At 41.0% G+C, this 12,742-nt stretch overlaps 1 protein-coding gene across 1 annotated transcript in view; it reads right to left on the bottom strand.

The window, feature by feature from the left end:
- Positions 1-12,680, bottom strand: part of vsnl1a (visinin-like 1a) — a 32,778-nt gene extending 20,098 nt beyond the window's left edge. The window contains exons 1-2 of the mRNA XM_056405370.1: positions 12,395-12,680; positions 5,029-5,195 (exon numbers count right to left, since the gene is read on the bottom strand). Of these exons, the coding sequence (XP_056261345.1) occupies positions 5,029-5,190 (162 nt within the window). The 5' untranslated portion in view covers positions 5,191-5,195; positions 12,395-12,680. The remainder of the gene's footprint in view (positions 1-5,028; positions 5,196-12,394) is intronic.
- Between the last annotated feature and the right edge of the window lie 62 nt (positions 12,681-12,742).

Raw genomic sequence — 12,742 nt, 5'->3', positions numbered from 1 at the left:
AAGCATTTTCCTGTTTTAAACAAAGGAATGAATGTGTTGTGGATGCCCATGGATCACTGGTAAATGTGTGTGTGTGTGAGTGTGTGTGCGGCTGCTATCTCTGCATGCATCAAGCTAGAGAAAAAAAATCTTGTGACAAAATCTATCACCTTAACATTTCAGGGGGTGTCGTTATCCTGTTACAAATGGCTCCCAGAGCGGCTGGCGTGTCAGGGATGAGAAATCTCACACACTGTGCCATGCAGGAGCTTGAGTGCAAATCGTCACGGAAGCCACTCTTCCATTTTTATGTGACTGTCTGGCATTGGCAACGCCACTTAAAGCGAAAATCCCCCAGGAAACAAAAATCTGTTTAATGATCCTGGACGGCCTGACCAGGATTTATGAATAGCGACGCTCCTCTTGGAAAACCGAAAACCAAGACAGAGAAAGGTGTCATCACACTAACGCTCTAGGTGTATATTGAGAGTGTAGAGGAATGTTTTTCAGCTGTAGAGGATCATTTTCTCGCTCTGAACTCTTGGTATCATGATGACATTAGTCCACACAGTCCAAGCAGTCAGTTACTGATTCATCGTCAGTGGTACAGCTCAGATAAAGTCTCATCATGACATTAAAGACTAGTCTGGAGACAGTTAGTTCATTACTCAAATAGCTGATCCACAGAAAATGAAGAAATTTCATACTTGAGGGTAAAGTTTGATCCGTTTTATATCATTGTAAACTAAATATCTTTTGGTTTTTAGACCAAAACAAGCCATCAGAAAATGTTACACTGTGCTGTCACTATTGATTGTTCATTGACACTAATATAAACACAATTTATTAATCAGAAAAAATATCAATAGATCAATTCATATTGGAAAAATGTGGATTGTAGCCCTATAAAGGCCCAGTCACAACAGACTTGGTTGCTAATGTTGTCATGGTTTGTTTTATTTTGGACTTTCTCACTTCCTGTTTTATTTTGTAATAAGGTTTCCTTGTGTGTCTCAGTGTTTTGCTTCCTTTCTTGGTCTTGTTTGTGTGGTGATTGTCTGCCCCGCCCTAATGTGTTTCACCTGTGTGCAATCACCCTTGCCTCCTTTGTCTATATAGTCTTTGTGCTTCCCTTTGTCATTGTCGGTTCGTCTGTTTATCCCTGTTGTCTCTCTGTTGTTCTCTGGATCTTGTGTCAAATAAACCTGTCTGCACCGTCCCCAATGTGTTGGCTGCATTTGGGTCCTACTTACCTCATAACCCTGACAAATGTTGCTAAATCAGTTCATTTCAGTGGATTCACTTGTGGGGACAAAGTAAATTTAAACTAGTTCTTCTCACCAAGTGAAACTTTGTTGAACTTTGACCGACAGCAAGAAATCCTGACAATGCTGAGCTTTGAGAGAACAGAGAGACCAAAAAGGAGGAAGCTATCGTAGCGTTTGTCTACTCCATAACTGAAAGTGAGTGAAATTCCAAGAATAAAATGCTAGAGGATCCATCCATCCATCCATTTAAATAAGCTATTCCCTATGAATTTTCCATATTAATGGCCAATCAAATTGTGTGATTATCATTTGGAAACCATCAAAATTCAATCTAAAGTTTTAATGCATCTGTTTAACCAAACCTCTGAGTGCAGCACATCATAAAGTAATTCTTAGAACATATATATTTGCAATCTGACTTTTTGAAAGACCCGAGCTCTTTTCCTTTTAATGACTTCTTTTATAATGATATACCAAGTCATTCATGAGCCACGAGCTCTGATCAAATGAAACTGTGATCAGTTTTGGTTAAAGCACACAAAGAAAAACTGCAGACTGCTACAACACTGTATCACACATGAATATCACAGACTGCCCTCAGACACGAACGCTCATTATTTCCAGCCGACATGCTACACCTGTTTTCTCTCCCTCCTGTTTCTTCCTCTCTTCCTGTTCTCTGATGCCTCTCCTCCTTTATCAGTTTCCCTTCCTCTCTCTCGCTTCTCACAACCTAAGAGATAATTACCTCCACCAAGGCAGTGGGAATTAAAGCTGTGAGAGACAGAGCACAGAAGAAGGAAGGAAGAAAAAAAAAAAGCGAGAGAACAGCGTGTCTATATGTCCGAGCAAAAACAATACACTGACTGCAGGCAGGCAGCCGAGTGGAGGTAACACTGCGTTTAGCGCCGTGGCGGGGAGGGCTGTTGGACGAATGTCACAGGTGCAGATCTGTGCAAACGTGGGCGAAGGTGCAGGGGCGGGTGGGTGCACAGGTGTAAACTGAAAGTAGCCTATCTCATGCATGCATGCACAGCGAGGACACAGACTCACACACACACACACACACACACACACACACACACACTCATCTCGTACATTTCAACACTCTGTTGCACGACTCTGTTGGAGCTAATGACTAATAAATAATGTATACACACTTTGTTCAACTTGCCTACTTTTCCCATCTCTGCTTCTCACTTTCCACTGACACAAACACACTGTTCTGGCTCCCTCTCCCTCCTACTAAACATACAACCCCCCAACCACACACACACACACACACACACGCGCGCACACACACACACACACACACACACACACACACACGCACACACACTTACAGACACACACACTCACTCTTCACAGGAACAATCTGTCCCGTTAATGTGAGGTCATGGCAGACAGTTTTTCCACTTATCAGCCCTCTGGATTTAAATAAAGCACTATCACTGATACACTGTTGCCTAGAAACACAATAGGATGCATCAATATCAGGATTTACCCGCTAGAAACCTACAAGACCCCTTTAGATGTGAGCCATGTTGCCCCCTCTGTGCAGCTGCAGATTTCCCTGCCACAGTTGCCTGCCTACTGTCATATTGTGCTGTAAAGAGATTTGAGGGGATATTCCATCTGATCTCTGCTGTGTTTGTGTCTCTCTATCACAGCTGCCAACTTGCTCTTATTTCCCAGGAGTCCAGGTCATTTTAGTAGTTCAATTTTAAAAGTATTTTGATGCCTTCCAGTAGGTTTTAATGAGACAAATTAATAAAAATTGGAAAACTTCATTCCCGGCGATGACAGATGTGCTTTCTTCACGTTTCCAAAAAAATCACTGCAGCCATACCTTCTCTTTTTTTGATGTTTTTTTTTTGTCTCCTCTGGGCAAAGATGACGCATGAGATCCAATGGCATTTACAGGAAGTGCACCCATGACCCCCAGTGCCCAAGCATGCCTTATGTAACCACAGCCCCCTCCGGTTATGAGGCATTTCCTGGCACCAGTGATAAAAGATTAATACCTATTCTTACATTACTCAGAGCACTTCCTTCCATGAAAACACTTGGTGCAAATGCAAGATAGGCACATACAATATTACTCTATACAGTATTATAAATATGATTGAACTGATTAAAGCAACTTAACAGCACAGATAAGTGTATGAGTTTACCTTTGTTTTGCAAGTTTATTACTCACACTGTGTTATAATATAATTCACTAATGGACTATAAATCATTTGTATTCTTCTTTTTGTTGTTGTTCAAAGTTGAATGTGGCTGCTTTGTATTCCTTTTATTCATTTAATAATGTAGTAGTTAAAAGCATAAGTCACAGTCGGGCTTCCTCGTGCATCTGTTTAGGACCTGCCACATGTGTAAATATATTTTTCTATAACAAATCAATAAATAAATGACGGTTCAGCTGAGCTTTCAGATGTGCCTTATTTCGAGCCCGGAAAACCCTCTTTATTCATTTGTATTATCAGGAGCAGACAGTGGTATTAGTAATAGCTGAAGAAGAACTCCTAACAGTGGGGAATATTTGTTTAAGTCTATACTTGAAGCCATTTTATTCTCATTTCTCTTTTATTATGAGATCATCATTGTTTCTGTGAGTGTGTTCCTCTCTCTTTCATAAGACTAAATGAATAAATCATGGCATAAATTCACACTGCTCTGTCAGAGGTAATGAGATACGCTAGGCTACATATTAGCATGGGAAGATAATCATCTGAGCGCCTCTGATATCTGCCTCTCTGCTGGTTTTCTGCCCAGATACAGGAGGGGTGAAAGTGGGAACGTGGCAGGATGCCGGCTGAAATCTAGCAGGGTTTATAATGGGAATTAAATTTTCCCTCAATGGTTTTTGTGGTGATTCAGAGTGTGTTCTTGTGGCCCCCAACAAACCCTGTTAACCCTGTTAATACCAACTGTGGGAAAAAAAAACACTCAGCTCAAAACCCACACTGATGCGTCTGCTAATGAAACAATACTATTCTACAACTGTTACTGCAACTATGACCGATTCACCTCATGGGAAATTTGTACTAATTTGTACTACAAGTGAATTATTCATTTCAAAAAATTCCAAACGACACTACAGACTCAATCTGGCCAGTTTTACATTAAATTAAGAAACACTTTATCAAAACCTAACCATTAACATAACAAATGACACATTAAACCTGAATTTACCTGAAACTTTAATGTTTTGGTTGACTCTCATCGCTAACACGCCAACACGCTAACCATTACAACTATATGGTGATAATCTGTCAGTGTCCACCACCCCCCAGAAAAAACTTCAGTCAATGCTGCTTTGACAAAAATTATTGAACCTTAACCCAAAAGGTTTGAGTGCAAACTGAACCAATTATCTTTATAGAAATTAACTATACTACAAGTTTGTACACCTTCTATTTTTAGCTTTGTCTTCAAAAATAAACCATTCACTTATCATTAATATAATAAAAATATATATATATATTCACAGCTAATATTATGTAGCTAATATATTAATTCCCTGACCATGTTTTATATATACAATATGTGATTCTCAGCTGAAGTCTGATAAACTGTCGAGCGAACAGTCTAGTCGTACTGGACTGGACCCTGTTGTTGTGGCTGAACTTTCCAGTGACTTTTCTGAACTCAAGTCAGATCTATATGCTCACAGTCTCTGTGTGTGTGGCGAGCACATAAAACGATTGTCAAGGCATACGTGTGTTAATCCTTCAAGTCTGTCGCCGGCCTGAAAAGTGAGTCAGTGGAGCTTCACCTTGACATAGAGCTGCTGGAACTCCTCCAGGTTGAGTCGGCCGGTGGGACAGTCCTTCAGGAATCCCTTGTACCACTGCTTCAGCTCGTGTTCGTTAAACTCTGTGTTCTTCACCAGATCCTCCATCACTTCAGGGGTCAGCTTGCTGTTCTGTTTCCCCATTTTGCCTGCAAACGGGGGAACACACACACACACACACACACACACACACACACGCAGAAAATAATTCATGTTAGAAATTTTTCAATTCATACAGAACACAAAGTGCCTCTACTTGATATGAACCTGCAGTAAAAGTTTGGTGGGTGATTGGAAGAGTGATTCATCAAGGCTGAAAAACAGATTTCTATGGGATGGGAACTGTGAAAACCAATGCTCCTTCTAAACATACACTTTAAAACAACTGTAACATGAAGCACAGGAATAGTGTCACCTGTGGGAAATTAGTCCTATCAGCAAAACATGCAACTTTCTTTCTCTGTCGTTCTTGGAGCGGCTGCCTTTTCATAGTTTTGTTTGTTCGTTGCTGTTTTAGTTTTAGGGGAACTCTGAACCTTTTAAATCCAGTCTGAGTTTTTACATTAAATTCTTTTATAAAACATCAGTGGAATTGTATATTTTTAATTTTCATTCCAAAGTAAAATAGCCTGAGGGCTGAGTAATAGAACTAGGTTTTCAGCCCAATAATTTCAATCAGTTTGTTGTGAGGAAAAGTGATTGGCCCCTTCCTTCCTTTTTTCAATATTACAAGCTCCAGCGTATTGTAATGTGATTTTTTTTTTTTCCCAATCAAACCTTTTGCGGTTTCCTGTTGTTGCCTTTGGCGAGCATCTCTGGATTTTGAAATGGGTTATAATGACATCTTAAAGTATTTGGCCCGCTGTGACTTTTGAGAGGAACTCAAGTGTGTTTTGCTGTTTAATGTCCCTTAATTTCTCCGTTGCAGCTGTTTGCACCCAGCTGCCTCTGTGTCTCGCTGTTTGTGCTAATGCTGCCACTTTATGGCCTCGATTAGTTCATCAGCCAACCTCCTAATTATCATAATTTGCAAAAGATGGTTAAGAGTTTTGGAACATGTTCTACTCTTGCTCTCTCTCTGCTGAAATGGTTTATTAAACCTCTTTAGCTTGAAAAGACCAAAGGAGATGTGAGGCAGCAACAGTATGTGTGGTGCCAATCTGTCTCTGCATGCACAGGCGCGAGGAGGGGAGAGTCAGGCAAACATCCAAGAGTTGCTGCAGTCATTTGCTGCGGCCTGCCATTATGTATTGGTTTTTACTAAGCTCCATTTCCTCATGGTCGTGTCCTAAGTTTTTATTTCGATATGCTAAGAAAATCAACACAGCTATAATTCACTTGAGATCGGTAGAGCATCATTTTGCAGCCTGTTTTTAACACCAGCGTCTCATTACTGTTGTGTTGCAATGACACTGAGAGCAGAGCCCGTTTTAAACATGCTCCCTGTGGTGCATTCAAAGACGCTCCAACATCCAACTCTGAAGTTGGCTGCCAAACAGCAACCTTGTTACTGCAAGAAATGACTAAATTAACACAGCACCCAGGCTCGCTTGCTGATCATCGTTTGAGTTTGTCACGGCGCTGCGCACGAACATGAACACTGTTTCCAAAACGGTCCCTGCTGACAGCTCCATCAGGTCAATAACATAACTACACCATAACAATAAAGTAAAAAGGTCCTCTGTGATACATTATCTTATGCAAGCCTCTGCAAGTTTAAGTTCATACTGTAATGAACAGTTCAATGGAAGGCAGCATAATCGGCTAAAACATATCAAACACTGTGGTACTTTAAAGGAATAGTTGGACATTTTAGGAAAAACATGCGGTAGCTCTCTTTCTGATGAGAAGATCGTTACCACTCTCATGTCTGTATGTTAAAAAAGAAGCAGTAAGCATCCAGTTAGCTTAGCATAGCAAGAAGACTGAAAACTAAGGGAAACTAATGGCCTGGCCAAAGGTCCTGTCCATTTTTTTCTTTTCAGAAAAGAAAGCCTAAAAACAACAATAACTAATGTGACTATTAGAGGTCGGAGTATAACTGGGGCTGGGAACATCGACTTCCTGGAGTGTGCACTGGTTGCCTGGCAACCTCACAATGATGATAACACAGGAGTTTGTTACCTGTGGACTGGGTCTGAAGCCGCTTTCACCTGTTTCCAGACTTTATGCTAAGCTAATTTAACCAACTGTAGCGTCATATTTAGCATATAGATATGAGAGTGTGTGTGTGTGTGTGTGTGTGTGTGTGTGTGTGTATTGTGGGTATATGCAGTTTATCTAATTTGGTTGTTGTTGACAGAGAGTGGGAGCAGTGGAGGGAGTGACATGTCAGATCAGAAAAGTTAGCCTCAGCCAATGAAGAAAAAAATGAAATGAATTCCTCATTTGGTAAGGACCTCTGGAACCTTCGCAAGCAGCTCAGACGGCCCCTGGGACACAATCTGGAAACCATTTGTCCACGGAAGAGGGATATACTCTGCCCCCAAATCCACTTCTGAAAAATGCTTTCAGCCAGGCACAGCGGGAACCAGGTTTGAAGAGGAACTCTGGATTAATAATGCACAAAACTGAAGTTATGTAATGACTAATCATGGCTCTTCACCGCCTGTGAACCAAATGGGCAACACAGCAAATAAATGAACTTATTACAACTTAAACAGCTGCAGGTATGAAAAAAACTGTATTACCCATTATACAACTACCAATACAGGATTTTTAGGACTGATATTAATATCAATAATTGGGAGGTTAAGAATAACGATATATTAGCTTATAATAATGTCTTTTAAACATAAACATAACATAAACTAAAATCTTGATACAGATACCTAACACTATTTTCAAATGTTATTTCATTTTTATTGTGATCAAGATACAAACTTGATTTTACAGTGTAAAAATACATTTGTTGACACACTGTTATATAATGTGGCTCAAACCTAGCTCAGCATCTCTGTGCTCCAGTTTCTTGAAGGTTGGGCTGACATATACGCTGATACTAATATATTGGCAATAAACTTATATTGCCAACATATCAACCTGGTTGATTTATCTATTGCTCTATTGTGCATTTCCCTTTGGAAAAGACTCATGCGACTAAAAAGTCTCTTCCCTCGGGACCGAATATCGCACCTGAAGAAACTCTCACTATCAGCTGAGCCCCCGATGAAGCCGCTGCCCACCAACAAACATCACCTCAAGCAGATCTTTGATGAATTAATAAGGGAAAAGCCACATTTTCAAGCTGTATGTGAGCTTGGCTGAATGTCAACTCAACTAGCCGTCATTCATTTACAAGAGGCTTTTGATGACCTGCATTTGCACAAAGCCACAGCACCACAACATCCCATTCATCCAAACTTTTCCCCTACATTTGAAGCACTGGAGCGGCGGGTCATCTACTACCATGGTCTGTGTGTGAGGAGGCCATATTGTGTCCGGCTGTTATGACACAGATTACACAATATGAGCACAAAAAAGCGTCCATCGCTCAAATAGGAGCTTTTCAAGAGCACAGAAAAACACCCTCATGTGAACATGACCCTCTGGGCGTTCTCAGTGCTTTCAGCTGCTTCTGAAAACGAGAGGAAGTTGTACTATTTTCTCATTCACAACTGACCCTGTGATCCATCAACTACAGTTTCATTGTGAAAATCAACTAAATTTGTCTCCTGATATTTTTGGCAACAACTATAATCACAGTAGCAGTGGATCAGCAAAACTGCAGCTTTTTCCTTCAAAACACAAAACTCATATCCGTCTGACTCATGTAGCATTCACAATAAGTATTGGTGATAAGTGAAAATTATGCTACAGCATTCATTGCAGAGCCTCGCATGAATGCTTCTCATTTCAGTTTTATTGCTCCAGGAATAATGGATGACAATTTTCCTTTTTGGTTCTACGTGAATTTGTTTTTTAGTAGGGTTGTGCACTGATATTTGGATTGGATCCAAGGAAGTAAAAGAGCTGGATTCATTAAAAGGGTAATCCAGCGATTTAATACTGCATGTCCATAAAGTTAAGAGACTTGTGAGAGACAGATTAAAAATAGAATCAAAACAGCAGAGGCTGAGATATCCTGACATTATTCCCTAATATGGGTCAAAATTCAAAAACACTGGAACCTATTTTTCCATAATGCAATCCATCTTTCCAAAGAAGATTTAGTAGTTATTTTTTGGGCAGTTTTTGCCTTTAATGTTTCAGCAAAGGGCCTGGGCTGGATTTGAACGGCAGGGACTGAGCCGGAGTGGTGTGGGCTCTGTGAAGATTAGGTTTTATTAGTCTTGTTGAAAAATGCTGATGCTGCTGCAAAGAATACATGTTTTCATATTTGACAAGATAAGCTACCCTCTTTCTCTCTCTCTCCTCTCTCTTTCTGTACAAGCGATTTACCAAATATTTAGGTTGTTATTCAGTCAGCAAATTACCAGTCTTACTCCTTGGTAAATTATATTTGAGTTTTAGTTTTTAAATATTCCGATATTTCAAACTTAACTTTCCGTTAAAGATATTTTGTTATTGCACCAGATCACAATGAAATGATCTCCTCCCAAACAGACTACCTACTCGAATACATTCAATTAGGGATTCAGTATGATCAATAAGTGGATCTGATGCTTTATAAATTTCGACTGAACTGCAACTGCTCGTTTAATAAAAATCAAACAGTCCTGCACTGCACACAGTATAGTGTGTTATCAGTTTATGTAGGCAGCAACTTCACTCAATTATGTCCAAATGTCTCAAATGAAAACTACCCTCTTCTTCTCTCAGTACTGCAGTAGAACTGAGGAGGCAGTGCACCCTGACATCACGTTGCCAACACTTTTCTGTTACAATATGGGCTGCGAGACAAGATGGGCTGAACCTGAAGACGGCAGCTGCAGCAGGAGATAGATGTGTCCCAGGAAAGATGAGAGCACAAGATGTGTGACAGCCTGGCCATTATGTCACTGTGTAGGTGGGTGTGGGTGTGGGTGCATGTGTGTGTGTGTGTGTGTTCTTATATATATACAATATATCTCCAACCCATAACTCAAATATGTGCACATTGTCTTTAAGACTTATCTTTACAGATTGAGCATGTTTGTGAATGTGTGTGCACTTTGCATCCTGGGACAACACAAATCATCAAGCGCATTATGAGCATACTGTCAGCATAGGTGATGCTGCAGCACACACACAGTACAGAAAACCTCTGAGGAGTGAACACTACAGCTACAAGCTTCTGGTGTGGTACTAAATGTTCATTCACTTCTAATATGTTCCCAATGTTCTTGGGAACTGCATCATAATGCAGGTGTTACTCATGACTCTGTCTACCTTCATTCATGCAACAAGCAGAGCAGGATCTGCATCTGTATTGTGTCAGCGTGCTGCTGGGGGCGGGGGGCCCATATCATACAGTCACATCTGGGCCTTACTGCCAAAAAATAGCTTATACTGTATATGATAAAATGCAATTACTTTTAATCCTTGAGTGATTAATTTATGGTGTGCAAAAAGGCTATCTGACACTTAAATAAATCACACATTTTTAATACCGCCCCCCTCAGCTCACTTTTTGTAAAACCTGTAACTGCACGACCTTTGAAGTGACGCAAGTGGCAACATGATAGGTTGGAACATCTTCCTTCACAGTTTAAAATATCCTTTTTAAAGGCAGTCATCTCCACTGTAATTTTTCAAAGCTGCCAATGAGCCCTGTCTCCATTCACCATCAGCCTGGCTGTGCAACAAATGAGGAATAGACTCAAAACTATCTTTAAATGTAAGATAAGTGGACAAAATGTCTCCACTCAGATCAGTCGCTCGTCAGCAGCCAACAAATGTGAAAATAATGACATTTTTTTCCACGTTATCCAGCTCACTCTTTTTCACCAGATAAACACAGGAGAAAAGTGCACCAGCAGCAAACAGGGAAAAGAGGAGGTAAAGGATTCATGCAAGGAAAGTGAGATGAAAGTAATCAGGGTGTGATTGGAGACGGATGCAGAGGCATGACTCTTGTTAGCACGAAACACTGAACACACCCCGCCCCCCCTGTTAGCTCTTAATGTTATGCATGGCAATGTTTTGCACCAGTTACTCACATCTACAGACAGCTGGTGCATAATTGAAAAATGTCAGTGCTTTTCTTTAAGCTGGACGAGACATTGAGTCTGGGACGAGACATTCTGGGTCAGTCTGCAGTGCTATGCAGAGCAGAGCACCATGCTGACTCCAAACCTGAGTCATAGCCCTGTATCTCCCAGTCCATTGGGACTTTGGCACCGCCAGAAAAGAAAGAAAAAAACATGGATGTAGTTACACATGAGCAGACAGGTGTAGACTGACACAAAGATATATTGTCAGATGAGTAATTTTACGGTCCTGTAACAAGCAGCAGACCTGCCTCTGAGCCAGGCGATGGGCTATTACATAACAACGTCCCTTTGCCATCATTTGCCAACAGGGGATGACCTTGAGAGGCAGGCAGAGCCCCGGCCCAGAGGCACCATCTGATAGGAACATGGCAGGGGTCTGATTCTGGTAAATCTGGTAGATTTCGGTGTAATCCTGCCTTATTGTCTAAAAATATATATGTGTGTGTGCTATGTGTGTGTGTGTATGTGTGTGTGTGTGTGTGTGTGTGTGTGTGCGCGCGTGTGTGTGCAGGAGAGGCGCTGGTGGATGAGATGTGGTCATGCCTGCATTGATTTGCAAAAAAGCAGCCTCCCAATGAGGATGATGTGGGTTAAGGAGACACACCACACCCCCACCTTCCTCCTGCACACACACACACCCTTGCAACATCAGCACCAGTGCCAAACTACCAACAGGATATATCACACCACATAGTGCCATGTTGTAGAAGCCAATCCATGCAGAGGCTAATTATAATCGACCAAAATCAAATAGTCTGACCGATGCTGGTTTGTCTGTCTTCACTTTGTTGATGAATAAAAGCCTGATGTGTGTGTGTGTGTGTGTGTGTGTGTGTGTGTGTGTGTGTGTGTGTGTGTGTGTGTAGGCAGTGAGAGTAAAGCAAAAGCAAGACAAACCCACATCATCTTAATGTTGATAAGTGTTTGCGTGCAAAACGTGCAAATACCACCAGGGATGAATAAAACAACTGCCGATGCTCTATTGATAAATTATATATGTCCTTATTGTAATTTGCGTCTCATTTATATGGACTTAACACGTCAATAAATACATAAATTAGACTTATGAAACCAAAAGGATGACGTACCGGGTTGGATCATGCCAATATGCATAGAAAACTGAGTTATCAATGATGAAAGAAATTGTTTTTTCCATGCATCATTCAATATCTTATCCACAGCATCCATCCTACCTTGCGAGAGTGCGGAGTGAACGGGAGAAGTCCGGTGTGATGTCTGGAGTGGTCACAAAAACCTGCGAAGACGGGAAAAAAACAAGCGATTCAGACGACTAAAAATGCTCCTCTGTCGAGCCACTTGTAGCTTAATATTTCTTTAGTGTGTTTTGTTTAATTCTGTGGTGATTCTAATTTATTTTTTTATTTTTGTGCGGGAGAAAAGTCAGCCTCGACTGAAAGTAAGCGGCGCAGGTCCGTAGGATGATGCTGCTGAACACACACTGCTGCCAGTGAACAGAGAGGAGGAGACAGATACTGAAAGGGAGGGAGAGAGAGAGAGAGAGAGCGAGCGGTACATCTCTG

Source organism: Seriola aureovittata, chromosome 19 (genome assembly GCF_021018895.1).
Source record: "Seriola aureovittata isolate HTS-2021-v1 ecotype China chromosome 19, ASM2101889v1, whole genome shotgun sequence".
Taxonomy (NCBI): Eukaryota; Metazoa; Chordata; class Actinopteri; order Carangiformes; family Carangidae; genus Seriola; species Seriola aureovittata.
Note: the sequence above shows the minus strand (reverse complement) of the source record. Positions and strands in the feature narration are given on the sequence as shown.